Raw genomic sequence first — 27,215 nt, forward strand, 5'->3', positions numbered from 1 at the left:
GTCCATCACCTCCTCTCCCCACTCTTTGTCCATTACCTCCTCTCCCCACTCTTTGTCCATTTCCTCCTCCCCTGTATCTCTCTCCACCTACTCCTCCAACCTTTCTCTGTCTATTTCCTTCTGCCCTCTATCTGTATCCATTTCCTTGTTTATTATTACTTCCAATGAATCCTTGATTGGTAACTGAAGTAGCTTAAAATGAATGGGTAAATTGGTTCAGATAATTGATGTATGGGATATGGGAGACATCAGCTGCTAGATCTGTGTGGATAGTAGCTTCATTGACAGTATTTCACATAGTTTTAATCTGCAAATTGATATAATTACAAAGTCTGACAATTCAGATTCCATAGTAGTATTATAATCATAAGACGATAAGTCATAAATACAACATTCCTGTTCTCTGTGAAAACCACCAAAACTGCACATTTTTATGGCTTAGCATTTTTCTTTCTTGAGGGATGTTTTAACAGAAAACTTGTACATGGTTGTTTAAAAAAATATGTGATCTTTCTTTGTCTGAATATTAATTAGAATGCTGTGAAGTAGCGTGTAAAAATTTGAGGTAAATGGGTAGAGATTTTTTCTGATGACCTTTCCCCTTTATATAGTGTATACAGTTGTACACTAACAAAACCGTAAAACTGCAGGGGTGGATTCCTACCTGGTAACGGAGGAAAAAAGGTCCTATGAACATGTGTCCAAAAATGGACTATGTGTATGCAATGACAACATATTGTCCCGGAGCATGGCACAGAACTGCATCACCTCCACGTCACTACAGATGTTCAAAGCGGCTTCCATGGTATTGGTTGTCCTGCAGGGTACACATAATCATACTTTAGTTTACACCATGATGGTGGGCAACTTGTCTGGAGCTTGTGCTAAGGTTTGTCTCAATATTATGTAGAACCCGGTCCTCCAGAATGTGGTGTATGTGCAATCCACTGCCTCCCTGCACATTCATCTGTCTGAAACGGCCCATGATCACACAAACACGCAAAAAGGGCTTGAAATGTTGTGTGATGTGGTTGATGTCTGTAAGGGTATTTGCTTTGGCGTCTACATCTACATCTACATTTATACTCCGCAAGCCACCCAACAGTGTGTGGCGGAGGACACTTTACATGCCACTGTCATTACCTCCCTTTTCTGTTCCAGTCGCGTATGGTTCGCGGGAAGAACGACTGTCTGAAAGCCTCCGTGCATGCTCGAATCTCTCTAATTTTAGATTCGTGATCTCCTCTGGAGGTATAAGTAGGGGGAAGCAATATATTCGATATCTCATCCAGAAGCGCACCCTCTCAAAACCTGGCGAGCAAGCTACACTGCGATGCAGAGCGCCTCTCTTGCAGAGTCTGCCACTTGAGTTTGCTAAACATCTCCGTAACGCTATCACGCTTACCAAATAACCCTGTGACGATACGCGCCGCTCTTCTTTGGAACTTCTCTATTTCCTCCGTCAACCCGATCTGGTATGGATCCCACACTGATGGGCAATACTCAAGTACAGGTTGAACGAATGTTTTGTAAGCCACCTCCTTTGTTGATGGACTACGTTTTCTAAGGACTCTCCCAATGAATCTCAACCTGGTACCCGCCTTACCAACAATTAATTTTATATGATCATTCCACTTCAAATCGTTCTGCACGCATACTTCCAGATATTTTCAGAAGTAACTGCTACCAGTGTTTGCTCCGCTATCATATAATCATACAATAAAGGATCCTTCTTTCTATGTATTCGCAATACATTACATTTGTCTATGTTAAGGGTCAGTTGCCACTCCCTGCACGAAGTGTCTATCCGCTGCAGATCTTCCTGCATTTCGCTGCAATTTTCTAATGCTGCAACTTCTCTGTATACTACAGCATCATCCGCGAAAAGCCGCATGGAACTTCCGACATTATCTACTAGGTCATTTATATATATTGTGAAAAGCAATGGTCCCATAACACTCCCCTGTGGCACGCCAGAGGTTACGTTGTCTTTAGACGTCTCTCCATTGATAACAACATGCTGTGTTCTGTTTGCTAAAAACTCTTCAATCCAGCCACACAGCTGGTCTGATATTCCGTAGGCTCTTCTTTATTTATCAGGTGACAGTGCGGAACTGTATCGAACGCCTTCCGGAAGTCAAGGAAAATAGCATCTACCTGGGAGCCTGTATCTAATATTTTCTGGGTCTCAGTAGGTTGATTCCTACAGAGTAGATTCTGGGTTTCCGGAAATGACATGATATATGAGCAAAAAACATGTCCTAAAATTCTACAACAGATCAGTGTCAGAGATACAGGCATATAGTTTTGCGCATCTGCTCGACGACCCTTCTTGAAAACTGGGACTACCTGTGCTCTTTTCCAATCATTTGGAACCTTCTGTTCCTTTAGAGACTTGCGGTACATGGCTGTTAGAAGGGGGACAAGTTCTTTCGCGTACTCTGTGTAGAATCGAATTGGTATCCCGTCAGGTCCAGTGGACTTTCCTCTGTTGAGTGATTCCAGTTGCTTTTCTATTCCTTGGACACTTATTTCGATGTCAGCCATTTTTTCATTTGTGCGAGGATTTAGAGAAGGAACTGCAGTGCGGTCTTCCTCTGTGTAACAGCTTTGGAAAAAGGTGTTTAGTATTTCAGCTTTACACGTGTCATCCTCTGTTTCAATGCCATCATCATCCCGGAGTGTCTGGATATGCTATTTCGAGCCACTTACTGATTTAATGTAAGACCAGAACTTCCTAGGATTTTCTGTCAAGTCAGTACATAGAATTTTACTTTCGAATTCACTGAACACTTCACGCATAGCCCTCCTTACGTTAACTTTGACATCGTTTAGCTTCTGTTTGTCTGAGAGGTTTTGGCTGCGTTTAAACTTGGAGTGAAGCTCTCTTTGCTTTCGCAGTAGTTTTCTAACTTTGTTGTTGAACCACGGTGGGTTTTTCCTGTCCCTCACAGTTTTACTCAGCACGTACCTGTCTAAAATGCATTTTACGAGTGCGTTGAACTTTTTCCATAAACACTCAACATTGTGAGGGTATTTGTTTTGGTACAGTTGGCTCGACCGTTTCCATCTGCTTGGCTTTACACTAACACCATCTCGGCTTGTTCCCGACATGAATACTGGACCACTCTGCTGCTTACAGTACACTGTGTCAATCCCACAGCCTGCAACACACAAGGGGGACACGGCATGTAGTCAGAGGAACATTCATTCAGCAGCACCATCTACCGTGGAAATGATGCTTTGTGGTCACATGTTTCTAGAAACTTTTTTTTTCCTCCAGTTTTGGTCAGGAATCCGTCCCTGTAGTTTGCCGGTTTTATTAAAGGTGGCCCTGTATATTTATGTACAATGTCGTCTTCTTCTTCTTCTTCTTCTTCTTCTTCTAGTGTTCAACCCAGAGGTTGGTTTGCAGCAGAGTCTGCCTTCCTCTTCATTTCCACATATGTGTTACATCCAACATCATTCATGACCTATTGCATGTTTGATATCCTTGGTTGCCCCCGCCAATTCCTTCGCTCAATAGCTCCTCCTGCTATTGTTTCAATGATGTTGTTGTGTCTTAGGATGTGCCCTACAAGTTTCTCTCTTCTTGTTTGGCTGTGCCTCCACAGAGATCTGGTTTCCTGTACTCTTCTAGGCACCTCTTCATTTGTTACTTTGTCTCTCCAGCTGAACTACATCGTCCTTCTATAGCACCACATCTCCAGGGCCTCTAGCTATCTTCTCTCTTCTCTTTCAACTGTCCAAGTTTCACATCCACATTGGGCCACACTCCAAATGAAAACTTTCATGATACAGTTCCTTATTTTCAGACTGATGTTCTTGCTGGTGAGTAAGCTCCTCCTCAGATTAAATGCAATTTTGTCCTGTTGTAGTCTGCTCACAATTTCTTTCCTTCTTCTACCATCCCTTGTGATTTTGCTTCCCAGGTAGGTAAATCCACTTATCACTTCCAGGTCCACTCTTGCAATTTTCATTCTTAGATGTTCACATTCTGCTTCTGTACTGCATACCATCACTTTAGTCTTTTTCTAGTTTATTCTCATTCCACACTGATAGCATAGAATCCTTTTCATTGTCCTAAGGACTTCCTCTAGATGAACTTTTGTCTCTGTGACTATAGCAATATCATCTGCAAAACGCAGCATGTCTCTCTTCTGCCCATTAATTTTGATCCCCACCTCAGTAGTTTCTCGAACTTGGTCTATAGTTTCCTGGATGTAAGCATTGAATATAAGAGGAGAGAGAGCACATTCTTGTCTCACCCATTTTCTAATATTTGCTTCTTGTTCCTGGTGATAGTTCCTAATCACTGCCACCTCATTCTTATAGAAACTGAGTATCGTGCAGATGTCATTGTACTTCATTCCACTTTTCCTCTGCACTATGAACATCTCTTGCCAGATAATGTTATCAAATGCCTTTTACAGGTCTACAAAGGCAATATAAGTTGTTTTATTTTTCCATAATTGCTTTTCGATTAGGAGTCTTAGTGCCAGAATCGCTGCTCTTGTTTCCAATCCCCTTCTGAAACCAAATTGATCTTCACTCAGCGTATCCTCCACCTTCTCTTCAATTCTCTTCAGTATTATTTTTATGAGAATTTTTGATGCATGTGATATTAGGCTTAAAGTTCGGTACTGTTCACATTTTGTAGCCACTGCCTTCTTTGGTATAGGAACAATGATGCATTTCTGGTGGAGTGTAGGTATCTCCTGTGTTATAGATGGACCTAACAAGTTTAAGCAGCATCATTTTCATGCTGTCACCAGCTTTCTTTATTAGTTCTCCAGGGATGTCATCATTACTCATTGCTTTGTTGCCATGTAGTTCTTGTAGAGCTTTGTCAAATTCTTCTTGCAGAATGTCATCTCCATTGTCATCTTCATCTACTTGCCCCTCATCCATAGTTCTCAGTATATCGTGTGAGCAAAGGGCAAGCTGTGTTTCATATTTGTGGTGAGGCTGTAAGTAAGGGACTTTTTGACAGAGTACTGGTGACAGCGGTCAAAGTAGAGGTACTGTTGGTGCACTTGACATGAATTAACATGTTTATCGAGCCATCTGAGAGGTGGAGATTGATGTCTAGGATGATGGCTTGTTGAGTTGAGAAGGACCAGGTGAAGTGAATTTGAGAGTAGGTGTTGAGGTTATGAAGGAAAGAGCGAAGGTTGTTCCTGCCATGAGGCCAGTTCATGGAAATGTGATCAGTAAATCTAAACCAGGCAAAGGGTCTTAGGTGTTGATTGGATAGAAAGGATTCCTCCAAATAGTACATAAATAAATTGCAAAAGTGGTGCCATTCAAGTGCCCATGGCAGTAGCATGGATTTGTTTATAGATTTGGCTTTTGAAGTGAAGGAGTTGTGGATCAGGGTGGTGTTGTCTAGGAGGATTACGGGAGAGGTAGTGAGTTTAGTATTAGGACGACATTTGGAAAGGTAGTGTTCCATGGTCACAACACCATGGACATTGGGAGTTTTGGTGTATAAGGAGTACACAGCTGCAGTGAGCAAGAATGAGTCTGGTAGTAACAGGATGGGAATTGTGGGAAGATGGTGAAGGAAATGAGTGGTGTCTTGAATGTAGGATGGGAGGATATAGACAATAGTTTCAAGGTGTTGGTCAACTGAGAGAAAACTAAGGGAGAGGTTTGTTCTGTGTTAACGTTGTACCAAGCCAGTATGGGATGACCAGTAGGAAGACCTGTCAGGGGTAGGGTTTTGAAAGTTCAGTGAGTAGGTAAAATGTTGGAGGAAGGGGGGGGGGGGGGGTTCCACTTCCTGGTGTGAGTAGGGAGGTACATTCAGGTGTCACGTTTTGGAATGGATCTTAGATCTTGAAAAGCTGCTGAAGGTCGTGTTGGACTTCGGCAATGGGATCATGGTTGTAAGGTTTGTATGTAGGGGTGTCAGAAAATTCATGGATACTCTTAGCCAAGGCACTACGGTTCATGAGCACAATGATGAAGCGTTAGTCTGTGGGAAGGATGATAAGGTATGGATCGGTTTTCTGATTAAGGAGAGCTGAGTGTTCTGTAGGAATGATTCTGGACTCAGCATGGAAGGATCTGAGAAAGGAAGATGAGGTGAGGTTAGAAGGAAGGAATTCCTGGAAGGTTACCAGAGGTTGACTGGGTGGAAGGGGAGGAGGAACTATTTTAAATAAGATTGTGTATGAGATTTTGGTTGGCTGTTGTCAGTGGCAGAAATGTTTCCACTGTAGTGAACAGGTAAAGGGAAAAAGGTCCTTTACAAGTCTGGCATGGTTGAATTTAGATTTAGGGCTTTAGAAAATGCTGAGACTTTTCCAAGGGTCAGGGTTTTGAATGAAGTGTTGACAACTATGGTAAAGGATGGGTTTGCTGGAGCAATGTGTTTCATCGAGGGCAGAGGAAGATTTTGGGGATGTGGAAGGAAGAATAAGTCAGCAAGGCAAAGTCAGGGAACTATGAGTGGTTGATGGGGGAGGAAGCAGATCAGTGTGGTAGAACCTTTCTTGACTGTAGGTTATCCCACGTGGGTGTAGCACGGGAGTAGCTGGGACAGCTTCCTCGATGGTACATGGGATACTGTTAAAGTGCTGAAGGGCAACAGTTTTTATTGCAGAAGTAGCATACATGATTTTGTGGTCACAGAAAGGATTGTACGATAGCAGTACAGGCAGTCAAGTGTGGTTTTAGCATGGATTGTATGATTATGAAGGACCAGATTGGTGAATGTTAGGGACCGGTGGAACTGAAAACAGCGAAGCTTCTTATGGTAGGATGGGTGCTCATTAAGTGGGATATCATGTGCCAGACAAGTTTTTAGAAAGAAGATATGTGGTTAGAGTTTTGCTACAGTAAAGGAGAGTTTTTGGAATTGGCAGAGTCATTAGAACGAGCAGGGATTGATGACTGGGTGGACGGGAGACAAAAGGAGTGACTGAAAAAATAGTAAAAGTAGTTTAAAAAGGTTGAAAATAAGCAGATGAAAATTAATGATTAACATCTTATAATGGAAATAAATCATATGTATTATATAGAGAACTCTATGGGAAGTTGGAAGGAAAGTCAGAAAATGTTTTGAAAAAGCATGAAGTAGTAGGCACACTTGAAAATCGGTATTTTCGATCGCAAATTGGCATGCACAATGGTAAATAATTGTGCGTGTTCGGCTAAACAGTCAAGTTGGGGTCCACAAGTTGTTAGTGGAGAATTTGTTAAAAAAGTCACTTGAATGAACCTACAGAATATCGTTGTCCATCCCTATTCCAGTCCTGTCCCAGTGCTGCACCCCATGGGTCATTTCCTTGTGAAAAATTGCCTGTTGGCTTTTGCCGCCAGTTCCTCAGCTGGCACCATAGATGGTGGTGTAAGCATCTTAATGTAACTGGGGTTGGCTACAAAAGACAGTGAATCACAATACAACAGCTATGGTTTGAGTTGCATGTTACACCATCCATACTTTTCAATGTGCATGACTGCACAAATTCAGCAGTCAACAGTTTGGTAAAGTCATCCACCGTGGCAAGGTCATACCACATTGAATGGGAAAAATGGATTTCTAATTCTTCTGATATGCCAAAAACCACATAAAAAGCAAAATGACATCAGTTTTTAATTCTCCTGGGGCCAAAAACTGCATAGAAAGCAAAATGACATTGGTTTTTAATCATTGTGAGACTGGCACAAGACATGTTCAGTACGCTGTCCAACACTTTCTGCCACAAGTTGAAATTAAGGAAGAGCATGTTGCACAGTAGATCGGAGTGTCTCGGGGGTCATGTTCAGAATGCATTAAACAATGTATGTTTTCAGTTCGGTGACATTAGTAATTGGAACACTGGACACATCTTTCAGATAACCCAACAGCCAGAAGCCACACAGATTAAGATCAGATGATCTGTATAGCCAGGCTGTAGGGAAATGATGGCTGATAATTCTAACACTTCCGAAATGCCTCTTCAGCAGCCACGTCACTGGCTGTGGAGCAACGCCATCGTGCATAAAAATGATCCTGCCCACACATCCACGCTGTTGCAGGTCTGTTACGGCTTTGGTGCACAAAAGACTCTCATAGCGTTTACCGGTGGTGGTACAGGTGACAGGGCCTGCTGGGCTCGTCTCCTCAAAAAAATACGGGTCTATGACAAATGATGCCATCAACCCGCCCCACACAGTCACCTTTGCAGAATGAAGTGGTACTGGTTGATGTGTGTGCAGATTGTCTGTTGCCCATATTCTGCAGTTCTACATATTGACATATCCTTGAAGATGGGAAGTGGGTTTCGTCTGTCTGTGGAATCTATTGTGTCAGTTCATTGTCCTGTTCAATGTGAGCCAGAAATACCATTTGTGTTGCTGGCGGGTCAGCAAGAAGCAAATCTTGAACGTTGGTGATTGTGCATGGATAGCAGTTCAGGATGTTTCATAGGATTTTATGCACTGTGCTCACGGGCATGTCCAATGCTTGGGCAGTTCCCTGTGCACTGCATGTTTGCACACCACCAATCAACCTCTCCTGCAAAGATGGGCCACATCTTCAACAAATGCTGAATCAACTGCTTTCCGCCCTCTACCGCAATGAACTTCAATAGAACCTGCCTTTTAAAATGTTGTAATCATTTTCTCCAGACCCTTAGCAAACATTGGGCCAGAGCCTTTTTTCATACCCTTAAATGTATGGAACTTCAGCAGGGATACTGGTACACTGTCACTGTTCTTGTAAAAAATCTTTGCCAGCAGCACATGATCCTTCTTAGAGACAATTGTGTTGGTTGTCTTTGACACAAACTGAGGAACAATTGTGTGCCTTTCATCTGTTGGTACGCTTATTCTGACGCTTGCAGCACCATCTATTGATCGAATTTTCATTAATATTTTTTTCATGTTGTGTCTCCCTGCCCTGTATATGCTGCAAGCTAACTACATACAGTACATTTTGAACATGAATTTAACAATGATGAATTGATAAATTATATTTCAGATGTAAATTTTGTCTTAAAACTAGCAAGACCCTTCTTGGAGAAAATGTTCGTGTGGACTTCAATTTCCTCTGACAAATATACTCTTCTGTAACTGGGATGTGGCTTCACTCCACTGGCCTATGAAACTTAACAAGTATAGGTCACGACGCTGGGATCACAGATTTACCTCAAACTTTGTACACCTTTAGTAGGCCATTACAACAACATAATGTGTAAGTAGTAACATGCATTACATCAGCTGTTCCAAGAAAATCGCAAAAGAAGTTTCATGGGTCTATTATATAGCTGATGTATCTGTGAGTGGGTGCCAGGCGTTAGTGTTGGAGTTTCATAAAATGAACAAATATGGAGTGACAGTTTGGTTCCCGCCCAGACCTTAATTTTTGTACTGAGAGTGTAACTGTTGTGATAGTCAAAAACTTTTCACCTGCACTATTCATTCTTGCTATGTTAGCAACATCTTACCACTATGCAGGTTAACTGCCAAATGAACCCTGCTTCTGTGTGTGCAGCTCAAAGCGTCGAGGTGGAACATAGTTCCAGGTACCTTACCAGAATTCATGTATAAGGGATTCTGCAAATCATGACAAGCATACATTCTCTGGAAAATTCAGTGTGTTTCTTTTTTTGTTTGTCGATAACTATGACTATGTTTGTCTTAATAATTTCATTAAAAATAGTGAGTAGTAAAATTACATGAAATTCACTAAAATTCATGCCAGTACACGTTTTTTAATTATATTGCTTCTCAAATATCATATAAATTAAATAATATGACCAGCGATGAAAAAATTATAGATTAAATATTAAGTTTGAGCGGTCAAACTGTCGTCTCATACACATTCATGTTATGTAGCTCGAAAGCTAACCACTTGACCACCAAGAACTCGGACATCCTGCACCAATGCACAGACACAGCTTGTACATAATACATGTGTAAAACTTCTCTTGAGTTTTTCTAGCAATTGTCAGAGTAGTGAACCTTACTATTTGCGCATTATGTTGTTTTAATGGCCTAGTGAAGGTGTACAAAGTTTGAAGTAAATCTGTGATCCCAATGTCGTGGCCTCCTCTTGTTAGTAGTTTACTTGCACTGGCATTGTTCTTTATGTATTTGTGTCTGTAGCTAGAGTATTAGTGTATTCACAGACTCTCTTGTTGTAATTTATTTGTTAGCTCCTTTTAAGTTGGTAATAAAGTCAGCAATATTAAATCAGATGTGACTACTTTCAATTCATGTACAAGAAGATTCAAGGCTGAAACCTAGTGAGGTGTTGCAGTGATAACCCATCTGATAGTCCAGATTTAGGATCTCCATGAGTTCTCAAAATCACTTGCAGCAAATTCTGTTTGTTTCTTTGAAATGAACATGGGCTATTTCCTTTCCTGTTTCTCGATCTGTGTGTGCTCTCCTGTGTTGTTTATGTTGTATGCAGACGGCTTTTCACTAAACCTACTTCACTTACAAGGCTTTGGGGTTTTTAAAAAAAACTGTCTGTACCTTGTCTGCCCACTTTGGGCAACAAGCATTACCTACGTAGATTCTTCTAGGTGGGCAATTATGCTCCCACAAAATGTTTCAATCTCCTGATGCCTGTAATAGGATATGTTTGATACACTATTTATTCTTTTAAACTGCTTACCTTTACTTGGCACTTCCAACAATCCCTATCTTTTTGGATCCTGGCCTCACTTGCCATGAATTATTGTTATTTTCATTTGAATATTTTCTAGTTCTCAAATCCAGTTGCAGCAGCTTCCTTGTTGTGTCCACCGGTGTTGCCTTTATCCTAATAATTATTGTGTTTACTTGAGTTTCCTCTTGTTATAACCTTGGTCAAGTGGTGTGATTGGTAGCAATTAAAATCACATGTTGCAGTAACAACTCTTTATTTATTAACCTTGAACTAAAGTCAGTACAGGTTCAGAGGACAAAAGTCCACACTTGAGTACAATTGAAGTCCATCTTGACGATGTGTAGTGGGTACCCATTAAGGTGAAGTCTACAGTCGTTGGAAGTGATGATGAAACAGGAGGTATCCTGGATGATCAACAACACTGTACTACGAGGTTGTAAGCTCATTGGCCCTTGTGACCCAGGTCCAGGTCCAGGTCCAGGCCCAGGCCCAGGAGCAGCTGATAGATGTCCAACAGCTGATGATCCCAGGGAAGGCATGAGATGGCACTGTCTGATGAGTAGCAAGTGATAGCGTTGTGGTCTGAAATGTAGAATCGAGGTGACTGATGGTTGGTCTGGAGCTCGGAGTGGAACTGGCTGTCGAGCGGCGACTTAAGTACTTGTTGGTGGGGGGAATACAGGCAGTGCGTCATGTGGACATGTGATTTCTTGGATGCAAATAAGTCTCTGCAACTGCATATCTGATTACCACGACCTTTGTGCTACATATTGGTGCAGCTTGTGCCTGCAGCCACTGTGGCAGTTGCAGGAGGCTTGGCGGTAAACAGCCCAGCAAAACTTCTGTTGAGGAACCACCTCTAGAGTAACAGCAGGGGCCATATCTGTCCAGTGAAGCACCATCAGTGAGTGCGGTGGCTGAATATGCAGGGCTTAGCCCTGCATACATTACGCATTCCTCACTTTTATTTCTTCATTAATTCATTAAAGGACGTCCCGATTCTTCCTTCCATTACTTCTCTCTGTCCATCATTTCTACTATCCTTTGCAGTGATAAAATTATAAATTGTGGTGCACTGCAATCATGGAAGTATATAGTAACCAAATAGCAGCTCCAGTTAGTAATCATATATTTCATAATTTAGCAAGATGTTGCTACTGCATAAACATTTTAGAGTTGAGTGTAAAATACTTTCAGATGACTGGATGCGTCATCTTACTATACAGAGGCACCAAGGAAAGTAATATTAATAACACTTAACTGGCATCTGCACTCGGTGTGTTTACTTTCGTTTCATCTGCTAGCAGTCCTTATAAGACACAAGGCAACAAACATCCAATGAAAAGATTGACATCCAAAGACATAAAATGTTTATAAATCCTCACATCTACTGCTCGCCACCACCCATAATGCTTGTGTGGTATCAACTTGGAGAATACCAACAATGGCCCAACTTTGCCAGAATTATGAATTAATCAGTGTCTGGCTGGGCCTGCTGTTTGGTTACTATATATTTACACCATTGCAGCACACCATGTGACAAAGTAATCTTGCACTAAACAGTTTATAATTTAATCATTGCAAATTATATTAGAAATGATGATCTGGGTTAAGTACTGGAAGGAAAATTTGAAACATTTAATGAATCAAAGCAGAAGTAAAGATGAGGAAGGAAACCATAGTAAATGCAATAATTAGTAAAACAAAGGAGACATTGACAGATAGAACAGAGAAGTTGCAACAACTGAATGTAAGAAACGTAACATGTTCAAATTAAAATCAACACTATTTCACAGCAATAGAGGTCAGGTTTCAAAAACAAATAGTGTGTTTATGGGCATGTCAAGGAAAGGTAACCACTTTGAAAAGATAAATAGTGTACCAAATGTAGTATACCACAGGCATTAATTCTTTCGGGAAACTTCAAGATGTTTAAATATTTACTGAGAAAAAAAGTACCCACCTGTAGCGATTTGTATAGGAATTCCTTGTTTGCCCAAAGTACATGGGTGAACAGATGAAGTGCTGAACAGTTTAGTATTGAACACTGAATATATTTTGTGGAACATGCAGTGCACTGTGAAGTTAACCTGTAAGAAGACTTTGTTTACCTTTGCTAATACTCATTTCTCTTCTTGCTTTCAAAATGATGTTCTTCTGTCAGTATTGTGTGGACACTTTAACATGGAAACTTTAGGTGGAAGCCATTTTGAACTATAGTTGCATAAGATACTGATAAAGTTAGACCTGTAATGCTTCATTTATGCCACTGACAGTCTCATTAAGCAATTACAGTAACCATTATCAAATGCTTTGTGTACTTTGCCATGTATTGTTTGTTGTTTTTTCTGTTCCATTTTGAAATGAGTGAAGAGATATATAGTAGAATTTGAGTACGATTCCAAAAAAAAAAAAAAAAAAAAAAAAAAAAATAATATGGCGAACACTATTGCAATGTGTTTCGTTGAAGTACAAGATGTGGCTGTAGACTGCCAGCTTGCTGAGAGTGAGGCGGCACTTAATTCCTCACACTGCTTCTCTCCCCAAGGTGGTCCTAAGCCCTTCTTTGTTCACACTTGCTGCCCATTGCCATGTTAAAGTGTTCACAACAAATCAATATTGTAACTGAGTAGACAATATGCTAGTTGCATTATGTCAGTACTACCTTTAGGGTCACTCACTACATCATCCCTCAGGAGAAATGTCAGTGTAAGGAAATATAAATGACTGGTATAACAGCATCAACTGGATTGAATGTTTGCCATTTGTCTGCCATTAATCTGGGAAGATTACCATACAGGGGGGTATTGTGGCAGATCCAAGACGAACACAAAAGATGACATTTTCCTTGATTTTTGTTTTCTTCAGTGCTACAGTTTTGCAGCAGCTCCAGAATTTTTGGATAAACCACTTAATTTCCATCCTTTCCGGTCTGTCACCGCAGCCATGTTCACAGCTCATGAGAGGTGCTATATTGCCATACTCCTGCCCATACAGTGGAAAGCCAGTGAATGACCCTTGGGGCGCAGGTGGTGGCACACAGTGGAAAAGGAAAAGTGATAAACTGCTCTTGAAGTCTAGTTGTATATGACTAATTTTTCCAGAATCATTCATGGGTTTTGTGGGGAAGTTAATTTATTTCATAAAACAATAAAATTCTACTTTTGTATCAATCACCGTGGTAATAATATTGTTAAAAAAGCAATGAATATAGAATAGCTGTGTAAGGTAAATGATAATCCCTTATGACTGTTACAGCCTTAAATGAATAAAATTGCTCCAAATAAAGTTTCTGCTGACATCAACTTGTGTTTTATAGTCACTGAATCTCCGTATTGAACATAAGAATTCAATATCTTTTACTTTTTAGTTCATTACTGATTCTGATGACCTCATATTCAATGGGATGTTAAACCCTAATCATCCTTCTTTCTTTTGGCACAAGTTCTTGAGCTTTACTAGTTAAAAACCACTTTTAAACTGAAGTCTTGTGATGAGCTTTGTGAGGAAGATTTGTTTCCACTCACTGCAGAAAAGATATCGTGCACATGCGTGTGATTTTGAATGGGTGATCAATATTACACAAAAGGTTGTTATCCATATATATCTATGGAATTATTTTCAGTCAGGCATCAACAGAAAATAGAACTGAGAACATGTTAAACATTTTCTTTGACTTGTGGATGTCCTGAAAATGTTTCTGAAGTGGCCGGAAATATCATTTAGTGTGAATGGTTATCTTTCAAAATTTCTCTATGTTCAATGTGTGTTATAAATTTTGGAGCTCTAACAAATTTAGTGCCTCTCATAAAAATACCAAGAAACCAGTGCTTTGTCTGACTATAGCCAATACACCATCCACATCTACAGATATCTATTACAAATCCACATTGTCAGTGAGTAATGCATAAATGCAAGAATATCTGCTTCTGCTCTTGTGTCTTTCTTTGAAACTACTCCATTGACACAATTGAATGATTAGGCTTCTATCAGCTCTGTGGATATAAACTACCAAGTAAGCAATGCTAGAAGGGATGACACATTAATTCAAATCTAAGAAACTGCCATACAATTTTATGAAGGGTGTACAATTTTCTTTGTAATGTTATTAGACATTTCTTGAATTGTGCACTGTAAGAGTTTGACAGCTCATGTTTGATCTAGTGTAGATAAAGAACATGTTTTTCACAAATTTTCCCCTACTGTGATGATTCTGTGCTGTATTCTTGCAATCTGCTGAATTATTTCTATATTTTGGTGAATTGTAAAATGTGTCATTTTTGTTTGTCATATTTGGAAGAAACGGCCTCATTTTTCTCTGTTGACTTTGTGCTGGGATTGCAACCTCCCCGTCACTTATCGACCTTAATGACAGTGAAAAATTAAACCGCGTGTACCTAATGGAAATTTGGGAAAAGCAATCGTCACCGAAGTCAATTTGTCGGTAAAGAGGGAGGAAAGGGTTACATCTAAATGAAAGGAAAAATGCAAATGAAACTGGCGGAAATTAATTTTGAAAAGGGGTAAAGTTAATAAAGAAAGTAAATGTGCGGCCGTTACGTTAACAATTAACTAGCGGTAATTAGATATTTGAGATTTGGGGGAAATTACGGTCGCCAGTCCTAAGGACAATTACTATAGTAACTGAAAAAAGAAAGGTTATTACACATACAATTAGCACTAGAAGCATGGCAACTGAAGGTTGACACGTGTAGTGTGAAAACTGAAAATTTGTCAGAAGTAGTAAATTTTGCTACACTCTGACTTGATTTAGCAAAAGAATTAATAAAACCGGAAAATCGAAAGTTAATTTAGTGACTGAAGTTAATAGTGAGCTTTCTTTCTGAAGCACATCGAAATTCAGTAAAATACGGTTAGTCTTGGACTACCTCAACAATCATTTCAAAAGCTACTTGAATCTACGCAATTTAGAAATAAGAGATTTAACTTTGAACTTGAATTAAATGATTCTGAACAATTAACAATAGTAAAATTTAGTACATACCAAGCTGAGCTGCAGTCACAGGTAACTAAAATACGGTAACAAAACTCACACTCTTAATTTGTGCTTGTGCAATCTAAATATTGTAGCCAGCTATGAATACCTTAACTGAACTTTGAAATTAAAGCAGTGAAATCGAATGATGCTGGCGTTTGAATTTCAACAACACTCGGGCTCATTTCAGAAAAGGAAGGGACCCTGCTTGGCAATGCAATTGGGACAATGAGCAACAAAGGTTCATGCTAAGTTGCTGTAATTTTGTGATGCAACAATTTTAAAAGTTTGAAAAGCTGAGGTCTGCCATACAGTTCTAAAACTTGACGTGCTTTTAGTCTTCCTTGTTGGCTGATTGAAGGTTTGAAGCCGTCGATTGAGGAGGTGGCGACAGTCACTCATTGTCGGCCGTCGCTGTTGCAGAAGCTGGATGTTGGCGCGCCTTCTTCTCGACACGGTCACCAGACGAAACGGGCTCTTGATGTGCACCAGCTAATGCTTCCCATCAGCGACACCATGTCAGAAACTATCATCGCAAGTCGAGCGCAATTACATGCTGCCAAACCCTGAAAGTGCGGCAACTCGCGGGAGCTTCACACCACACACCTGCTCCACTGCACCACCCCAGCCAGACTCCCTCTGCTCTGCCCACGCTCCACGCGGCAGAGTTAACACTACCAAAGATCCTAAACACTTTGGTTCTCCACACGACCTATCGGTGTAATGGTTCGATAGCATAGTTTCCCTAGGCCAGACCCAACGTAAAAATACAAATAATCTTTACACAACAAACCAATTATGCATCGACATAAATGCATATATATACAAATAGTAAAACAATTACAATATACAAAGACACAGAAACGTCATATATTCAGGTAACAAAATAAGGAAAAAAAAATTATACTACCATAGATGGAAATACGAGGATATGCATTTCCGGCGTTACAGGATTACCAATTAGTAAAATTCTTAGATGGGAAAATACATAAAATAAGGGAAAGGCAGCCATTCAAATATAGCAGACAATGCGTGTAGGCCAGTAACACAGAACAGAAAACAGCATTCACACTAGCTTTTGAGTACTTTTTCTAGCAGTAGTACACACACACACACACACACACACACACACACACACACACACACACACACTGTGTGTGTGTGTGTGTGTGTGTGTGTGTGTGTGTGTTATTACTAGACAAAGAGCAAGTGCTCGAAAGCTGATGTGAATGCTGTTTTATGTTGTGTGTTACTGTGCTCCATGCATTAATCTGCTGTGTGAGATCGGTTGCCTTTCCCTTATTTTATGTAATTAGTCTAATTCATAAGTGTAATAGTGAAAGAAGCTGTCATATTTTAAGGAGTTGGTTTTGTGTAGTTGATATGTGACACTTCTTGGCACTCATTGCACATACATCGCTGTGATAAATGTTTCAATTTAGTTGATTTTCAAAATTTGATTCATGAATGAGTTATTTGTGCAAGACTACTCTATAACAGATACATTTTGTGGGTTTTATATATTGTAAGAAATACTTCTTTGACAGGTTGAATTAAATGAGGAAGAGACAATACTAATTATACGTCGTCTTCACAAAGTTCTACGCCCATTTTTGTTAAGACGACTGAAGAAAGAAGTGGAATCTCAGTTACCAGATAAAGTTGAATATATAGTTAAGTGTGACATGTCTGGACTTCAGCGTGTTTTGTACACGTAAGTAAAGTTCACAAAGTGTTTTTTTGTAGTGTAATGGATATATGCAATGAATGAGCTGTGAAAGTATATTTTCATATTATAGAAATTCATTTTTACTACATTTTTTAAAACTGTTTTATTTCTTGTTCAGTCACATGCAGAACAAGGGAGTGTTGTTGACAGATGGCTCAGAAAAAGGAAAGCAAGGTAAAGGTGGCACAAAAGCACTTATGAACACCATTATGCAACTTAGGAAATTATGTAATCATCCTTTCCTGTTTCAACACATTGAAAAGGCCTACTGCGATCATATTGGTTATCAAGGAAGTGTTATAGTAGGGTAAGTAGTTACAGATTTTGTGTCAATTGTAGATCATTGTGACATAGTTGGTCACTTGCAGTGGTCTGTCACGTGATAGAAAAAATCAATTTATGTTTCATTAACTGAATTTGTGTTTAAATATTAAATTGATGTACACAAGTTGAATCTGAACTTTGATAATATATCAAGAGTTTGCCCAAATATTTTTCCTGAATATTTTTATATCTACAACACTGATCCCTTTATGTTATTGTTATGCAATTTTTAGAGTCTTGTATCCTTTTAATTGTTGTTTTCAAAATATAAACCATTACAATGTCAGAAAAAGCTGTGAGAGTATTGAAATACTCTGTAGTATGCAAATTCCCTCATTTGTTGCTGAACAGTGTGTTGGGATTACAGAGATCAGGATTTTGAATAGCTGCTAGAGAGACAATCATAAATTAATTTGTAATATTTTTCTTTATGTTGTAATACAACTGATCTGACATAGACAGAGGGTACAGTAAACTGAAACGTTTTATTGTTGTAAGGTATCTAAACAATTGGTCTACATTCCTGTATAACCCCACAAAATTTGGTGGTCAGGTGTGTGTTTACCTTTATTATTTATTTAGATTATACGTAGTTATTATTTTAGTATCCGCATTAGAATGATGTCAATTTATTCCAGTTGTTGCTGTTTGATGTTTATCCATGATTTAACTATGGCATTAAAATAACTTATATTTTAGCACTAAAGGTGATTTGTATGGAATAGATCTAGATCCTTGGGGTTTTTTTTTTTTTTTTTTTTTTTTTTTTTTTTCCCCAGCATATTTTGGTGAAAGAAGTTGTCGCTGTAGCTGGCTGGTATAAGTTACAACTGAGTGATCTACATTACACGAGGGAAAGATGATCAGTTCCTTGCACAATTGCAGCAAACCGTGATGCAACACACTCCTTTTCATCTTCTTCTTCATCATTGTTACTGCAAGCTCTTACCTGCATTCCTTTATTAGCATTTCACGTACATCAGACTCAGGTGTGGAAGTCAAGATGTCCTCATCACGACAATATCCTGGAATATTGCATTTTTTAGAAATATCACTTTTGCTACTCCATTGTTCTACTTGAACAATGTCATCATCAACAGCAACTGATGTACCACACCTAGCCCTTGTGAAACTATGTAACACATTCTGCTGTGTTGAGAAATTCCAAGCAATAACAAACATATGCATAGCCTGTACTCTGCTGAGCCTCATTACTTCCTTCCTCTCAAAGAATGAAACTGACTTCTACTCAACTGCTACGCTGTATTTGGCTTTAACAGAATGTATTCTGCGAAGGTCCAGAGGCTGCAGATGACTTGTGCAGTTCCATGGGATATACAGAGGTTAGGTCAATAATAAGTACAGTTTTCCTTCCTGCTGCACTCTTCTTGGCATCCTAACACCTGAAAAGTTGTGAAGAGATATGATGTCTCGGGGGACTTAGAAGTACAAAGTAGTATTTTTATGTTTTGCAAACATCTGGGAATCAATAGCACAATAGCATTGTCTCGATTTCTTCAGTTTTTTTACCTCCATGGGATTTTCTTCCCTTGACAGAATATGATTTTGCAGAGGTGAAAATGTATGAGGACTCATAACCCTGTATCAATTGTGGCAATGTAATGCTCTTCCAGTAGCTCACCTTTTCTGTCACCAGAGCCTCACTTTCTTCTTTGAAACAACATATGGTGGTGGTGGTGGTGGTGGTGGTGGTGGTGGTGGTGGTGATTTAAAAAACCAGCTGTTTGATGCACTGAATGTTTCAGTGACAATCTTCAGAGTTATTTCATGAGACTTCTCTTGCAGTATGTTTCTACTTATAGGAATTCTTCTGCTTCTTAGTCCTTGCAACTACTTCAGAAGAATATTTTCCACATAATTGAATCCAAACATATGAGTGTTCTTCGTCTCTGTATCCACAGGAATTGTTAGCTTCGCTGTTTAAGAATACTTCATTAGTTTTGAAGGTGCCACACATGTAGATGTGCTAAATTGTATTCCTTCACCATGTTGTATGATTTATTTTACAAGTGTAATTGACATGACGGATGATTGTCAGCTTTTGCTGAACTGTAAGCTTTCTACATTTGCTGATCACAAAAGTAAAATCGATAACTTTGACACTTCAGTAAACAAACAATTACGCCTTTAGCCTTCATACCTATAGACTCAGTGACTGTGATGTCAGATCACGTGACCTCCAAAGTCACATAGAAATCAATTTCTGATTCTTTCAATGCGTGTGCTTGTAACGCTACAAGGGAAGTGACAGTTACTGCCTACGATCTAGGTATGTGTTGACTACTGAATCGATTGGCATTTACTGCATCACACGACAAAAAATATGACCTTTGTGAAATGAGGAACTCTCAGACATGTTAGGAATTACGTAAAAGTTGGATTTCAACTTGCAGAATGTTTCGTGTTTATTCCGTAAAAGTGACTTTTTCTTGAAACAGGGTTTGGTAAAAGCAAACGGAGATAACATTATTCTTACGGAGTTTTGCTGGGACTGACAGAATTATTTGTTAAAAGTGGGATTTATTTAAATGTGGGTTCATTAATTCAGGGTTTTACTGTACATGTTAATTTACAAATGGCTCGTTTCTATGTCTTGCCCAAATTCAAGCCCCATCTGGAGCAAATTTCAGTTTTCTGACTTTGAGTCTATAATTGCCATTCCCTATACTCCTATAATTCAAATTCCTCCTATCAGTTCTATTTCTGTTTGGATCATTTGCCTCAGAGTTATTCCTCGGACCTCCATTATTTGTTCCAGAACCTAGTCTACTCACTCTAACAACATACACTCCTGGAAATGGAAAAAAGAACACATTGACACCGGTGTGTCAGACCCACCATACTTGCTCCGGACACTGCGAGAGGGCTGTACAAGCAATGATCACACGCACGGCACAGCGGACACACCAGGAACCGCGGTGTTGGCCGTCGAATGGCGCTAGCTGCGCAGCATTTGTGCACTGCCGCCGTCAGTGTCAGCCAGTTTGCCGTGGCATACGGAGCTCCATCGCAGTCTTTAACACTGGCAGCATGCCGCGACAGCGTGGACGTGAACCGTATGTGCAGTTGACGGACTTTGAGCGAGGGCGTATAGTGGGCATGAGGGAGGCCGGGTGGATGTACCGCCGAATTGCTCAACACGTGGGGCGTGAGGTCTCCTCAGTACATCGATGTTGTAGCCAGTGGTCGGCGGAAGGTGCACGTGCCCGTCGACCTGGGACCGGACCGCAGCGACGCACGGATGCACGCCAAGACCGTAGGATCCTACGCAGTGCCGTAGGGGACCGCACCGCCACTTCCCAGCAAATTAGGGACACTGTTGCTCCTGGGGTATCGGCGAGGACCATTCGCAACCGTCTCCATGAAGCTGGGCTACGGTCCCGCACACCGTTAGGCCGTCTTCCGCTCATGCCCCAACATCGTGCAGCCCGCCTCCAGTGGTGTCGCGACAGGCGTGAATGGAGGGACGAATGGAGACGTGTCGTCTTCAGCGATGAGAGGCGCTTCTGCCTTGGTGCCAATGATGGTCGTATGCGTGTTTGGCGCCGTGCAGGTGAGCGCCACAATCAGGACTGCATACGACCGAGGCACACAGGGCCAACACCCGGCATCATGGTGTGGGGAGCGATCTCCTACATTGGCCGCACACCACTGGTGATCATCGAGGGGACACTGAATAGTGCACGGTACATCCAAACCGTCATCGAACCCATCGTTCTACCATTCCTAGACCGGCAAGGGAACTTGCTGTTCCAACAGGACAATGCACGTCCGCATGTATCCCGTGCCACCCAACGTGCTCTAGAAGGTGTAAGTCAACTACCCTGGCCAGCAAGATCTCCGGATCTGTCCCCCATTGAGCATGTTTGGGACTGGATGAAGCGTCGTCTCACGCGGTTTGCACGTCCAGCACGAACGCTGGTCCAACTGAGGCGCCAGGTGGAAATGGCATGGCAAGCCGTTCCACAGGACTACATCCAGCATCTCTACGATCGTCTCCATGGGAGAATAGCAGCCTGCATTGCTGCGAAAGGTGGATATACACTGTACTAGTGCCGACATTGTGCATGCTCTGTTGCCTGTGTCTATGTGCCTGTTGTTCTGTCAGTGTGATCATGTGATGTATCTGACCCCAGGAATGTGTCAATAAAGTTTCCCCTTCCTGGGACAATGAATTCACGGTGTTCTTATTTCAATTTCCAGGAGTGTAGTAATCACTCCTTGGTTGGTTCCCATATTCAAAATTTCTCACACTGTCTGCTACTATGGGTCTCACCCATTCTACTTTTCACACATGGTTCAAAAAACCATTCCTCCAAAAATAAGTTTTTAAATTCTTCCAGTGAATTACAAGTGCCTACAACTTCAGCTGTGCTTTTACGAAACCCCTTATGAAATCAGTTTACTCTTTATAACTCCAATTTTCAGCCAAATCATTAAAGCTGCTGAGAATTTTTTCGGGTTGTATGGCCGTGGTCCATAGAACTCTCCAATCCGTGACATTTCATCCAAGGCTACGCTGGACATCTTCAGAGGTGCTCCTGGTTGTGCTGGAGTCGGCAAGACTCAGCATAACCAGGAGCACCTCCGAAGATGCCCAGAGTAGCCTTGGACGAAACGTCAGGGATTGAAGAGTTCTATGGACCACGGCCATACAACCCGAAAAAATTCTCAGCACCTGAAACATCTGGTCATAAAAGCCTCCATTGTACAAATCATTAAACTCTCTAATAAAATCAAAAAGATGTACATTACCCTATGATTCATAATCATTAAACTTCCTACACCTGATAAAAGAAGCTGCTGTGTAGACACAATAATTTTTTTTTTTTAACCTTACTGTCTTAATAAGTTTCAACAAATTAAGGAATCTACATTTTCGTTGAAATCTTCCATTTTCTCTTCAATAGTAATTGGACACTTATTTTCTAGTTCTCTTCTTACTGTCCGTATTTTATTATCCAGATCTGTTTTGGTGTGTTCAGTTTCATTCTCAAGCTCATCTCTATTGTCAGAACCAAATTTCTTTTCACAACTTACACAATTTTGCATCTCTTATCTTCACATTTTTGTAACAGTCTTCATTTTTAATTTTTTTCTTTTTTTTTTACAAATTTTATGTTTTTGTTACAATTTTTAAATTCTTTTTTGATGTCACTATTACATTTGTCCATTTGTGCCCTTAAATTATCGACGTTACTGTTCTGTTTGCCCAGTTTTACACTTAGACTGTCCATTAATGACCCTGTAATTGACTTAATGTCATTGGTCCCAGACTTGTCTTTGCATACCTTGCTTTTCTTCACGATTCCTGTTTTAACATTAACTTGTTTCACCAACTCTGCCCTGTCCGCTTCCTCATTCAGACTACAGTGGACAGTGGGCTAAGCCCATCACAATTCATCCATGATTGGCTAGCAGTAGCATCACTACAAAAACTAGATTCCTCTAATTTTACTCCACTATCATCTTAAAGTTCACTTTTAACAGCTACTTTATGTTCCTTTACAGATTTTAGTTCCTCCTCTCTATCTTCAAACACACCATCGTTATATTCTCATTGTTTACTTCTTGTCCCTGTCAAACTCACTGTCATTTCTTTCCTTGTCACTCATTTCAGTTAATAGTTAATTACATTCACTGACAAAATGTTTTACCTTCAAATTGTTGCAGCGCCAGTAGCTGCTGCTGTCGAAGTTTGTTGCTGCTGCTGTCGAAAATTGTTGCTACTGCTTGTGCTAGCAAATCCCATGCTGCCTCATTCTTAATTCTGCACCAGGCTGTTTTGTTTATTGTTGGACTCCGCAGTTTTGTCTTCCCATTGGTGGAAGTTCTCTCTGTAATGGTGTCTGCTTCTTGCCATCTTTCATTCAGTGTAATTCACACTGTCCCAAAAATTGTCCATCCACTGACTTGTTTGCATTCAAAACACAGTTTTAGTTGCTTTGTACCATGCAAAAATATAGTTCATTTGTCAACAGTCTCTCCACCACTATCAATAAAGAGTTCACTACCCTTAACGGTTTGAGTTCTTTTTAATTGTTTCAGGATACAACAATCCTCATTCATGAATGTTCTAATTGTGCCATGGTGGGACAATTCCTCGCCTGATAGGGGGCCAGATGTAGTGTTAGCAGATGTAGTGTTACTAACCTAACGTTCATAATGTCTCCTTATTAGCACAAACTTCTGATCACCTCAAAGGTGAAGGTCTAAATAAGTGTAGGACAGAACCAAATCAATACCTACACCTACCTACCAATACTTCTGTGACAAAGTTTATTATTCTATGTTAGACACAAAAAACTGTTCACATTTCCATGAGAAAGTCACAGCTCACAATTAACACTATCTTGTTGTAATTTATAAGAGAAAAATACGCTGTGGTTGTTCAGTTAAGTCACTCTATAATGAGAATATCACCATGTCCAACAATAACTTGCTCCAGTGACAGTGACATCACACACCCTCTTGTAAGTTACAGCACAGTTAACTTAAAATGTTCATTCATCTGATACAGAAACAACTCAAAAGTTATTAAACATTAATGTTACCCAGTTTTGTTGATATTGGTGCACGTATTTTTGTGTGCAGAATGTGGATGACAAAATCAGCAATGGAAACTGGTAATAGTCTGGAGCTTTAATGTTAATCATTGTGTATGATAATTAATTTCAGATCTTTCAAAGTACCTTACAGGAAAGTGTGACTCCCAGACTTACTGTTGTTGTGTGTCACCTTTCTCAAATATCCTGATTAGTTCATGGAGTTTTGCATTTTATGAACTGTAGTACTGACATCAATCAGTTATCAAATTATGAGTGCCCTAACAAAAATTAATTACATCCATGGAAACAGAACAATGAATTCAAGTGAAATTAAGTCTAAATCAGATACCGAGAGTTCCATGTGTTACGTGCAAATAGATATATTATTGAAAATAAGATAAAAATTAGCAAAAAAATGGTTATTTATGGGTGCAGAAAAACATAACAGATGGGAAGAATTCACCTTGTTTTTGTTGTTTCTCCATGCTACTCTATCCCATGCAAGCTCCTTCATCTCCCAGTACCTACTGCAACCTACATCCTTCTGAATCTGCTTAGTGTATTCATCGCTTGGTCTCCCTCTGTGATTTTTACCCTCCATACTGCCTTCCAATACTAAATTTGTGATCCCTTTAGATCTCAGAACATGTCCTACCAACCGCTCCCTTCTTCTAGTCAAGTTGTGCGACAAATTTCTCTTCTCCCCAGTTCTATTCAATACCTCCTCATTAGTTATGTGATCTACCCATCTAATCTCCAGCATTCTTCTGTAGCACCAAATTTCATAAGCTTGTATTCTCTTCTTATCTAAACTAGTTATCATCCATGTTTCACTTCCATACATGGCTACACTCCATACAAATACTTTCAGAAACGACTTCCTGACACTTAAATCCATACTTGATTGTAACAAATTTCTCTTCTTCAGAAAAGATTTCCTTGCCATTGCCAGTCTACATTTTACATCCCCTCTACTTCGACCATCATCAGTTATTTTGCTCGCCAAATAACAAAACTCATCTACTACTTTAAATGTCTCATTTTCGAATCTAATTCCCTCAGCATCACCCGACTTAATTCAACTACATTCCATTATTCTTGTTTTGCTTTTGTTGATGTTCATCTTATATCCTCCTTTCAAGACACTGTCCCCCTAAACTCTCTACAACCTCTGGTTCTGTCAGTTCATCCAGGTCCCATCTCATTAAATTTCCACCTTGATATCTCACATAATTTGTGAGGAAATGATGTTTACGTGAAGTTGGCAGGCAATTTAACAAATCACTTCATCTTTAAATGTAATTTCACCGCAGAAAATTATTGTGTGTCTATACTGCCTGATTATTTATAGTTTTTCTTGAGGTTTTTGCCTTCATCTGCATGTTTCTCTCTTGCAGGAATGTACACAAAAATGCAATACATGTTTTTAATGAACAGCACTCATTAGTTCAAATATCAAACGACAGAAAACAGTGTTGTTTATGTTCCTGCTGGGTTTTTTGTTCCTGTTCCTGTTCAGCTGTTTTCCTACTCACCCCCAGGCACCAAATTTGAACTTCGTTTGCAGTGTCTTTTATTGTATAGTTCCTTTAATGTGCCAAACACTGTGCTATTAGGTAGCGACTGTTTCAAGAACCATATGTACACATAAAACAGCTACATGGCAACATCAACAATTTACGTGTGGAATTCCATCTCACAAGAGAAACAAACAGACAACACATTAATTTTTTTAAAACCTTGCCATACAAAGAGTAATCAGCACTTGTGTTTTCATAATATATAGAAAACCCAAAATCACAAGCACCAGTGTCCACAACCAATCAAACCACCCATTGACACAAATGAAGAAGATCCAGGTTCATGCTCCATTAAACAGAACACCCATGTAACTCTTGACAGTCAGTATTCATAGCACAGACAGCAGAAATTTCTAAAAAAGATATTCTGAAGGCCTTGGAGGCCTAAGAAGTAATATCTGACGTAACATAATTGCCAGCACTCTGTGGTTCACAGCCACTACCCGACTAAACCGACACAAGAACTAAAAATACAAAAATATAGCTACTACTTATACCAAAAGCTTATAATAGAAGAAAACTTCTCTTTATTGGGGACAATAACAGAAGGATAACTGACTATAAATGTTTACATTCTACAATGCAATGGCACACTATGTGGCACATTAAAGGAGATATACAAAAAGCCAAAAGATATTTTCTTTTGTTGTTAAAATTAAGTGTGTTTTACCTCTGATATGAGCTGTGTGAAACACCAATATGTTCCTTTGTATTAAATTTAGGTGCTGTGCTGCTTAATAATCTCTAAAAGACGAGAATGTAGCTATTGTAACTATCCATTATATGTAACCTGTAAACAATTCGTTCTACATTTTGATAGATATTGTGTCAATGATATATGTAACATGGTAATAACTAACTTAATAAATTAATTTCCTTTTTATTTCAGACCAGATCTTTGCCGAGCTTCTGGGAAATTTGAACTTCTGGATCGTATCCTGCCAAAATTGAAGGCAACAAACCACAGAGTCCTTCTGTTTTGCCAGATGACACAACTCATGACAGTTATGGAAGATTATTTGGGATGGAGAGGTTTTCGTTATTTACGCCTAGATGGAACAACAAAGGCTGAAGATAGAGGAGAACTTTTACGGAAATTTAACGATCCTGGATCAGACTACTTCGTCTTCCTGTTGAGCACTCGAGCTGGTGGTCTCGGCCTCAATTTACAGTCAGCAGATACAGTTATTATCTTTGACTCTGACTGGAATCCTCATCAGGTAGGAAAAGTGTTATTACACTGAGTGGTTATAATTAAAGTGCAGCAACTCGTGAAGGTCCAGTGTGGGCTGTAATTATCATGTTGCAGCAAAACTTGGTAGATATGTGGCAGCAAAACTTGGTAGATACGCTAATGCTTTAATGCGGAACTGATTTATGTTTGAAAAAAAATTCGTTTAAATTTTGG

The 27,215-nt window shown here is 39.8% G+C and overlaps 1 protein-coding gene across 1 annotated transcript in view; it reads left to right on the plus strand.

The window, feature by feature from the left end:
• The window catches only part of LOC124555269 (ATP-dependent helicase brm-like), a 188,619-nt gene that overhangs the window by 99,708 nt on the left and 61,696 nt on the right, over positions 1–27,215 (plus strand). The window contains exons 13-15 of the mRNA XM_047129138.1: positions 17,153–17,319; positions 17,453–17,641; positions 26,697–27,027. Of these exons, the coding sequence (XP_046985094.1) occupies positions 17,153–17,319; positions 17,453–17,641; positions 26,697–27,027 (687 nt within the window). The remainder of the gene's footprint in view (positions 1–17,152; positions 17,320–17,452; positions 17,642–26,696; positions 27,028–27,215) is intronic.

This window comes from Schistocerca americana, chromosome X (genome assembly GCF_021461395.2).
Source record: "Schistocerca americana isolate TAMUIC-IGC-003095 chromosome X, iqSchAmer2.1, whole genome shotgun sequence".
NCBI classification, from domain to species: domain Eukaryota; kingdom Metazoa; phylum Arthropoda; class Insecta; order Orthoptera; family Acrididae; genus Schistocerca; species Schistocerca americana.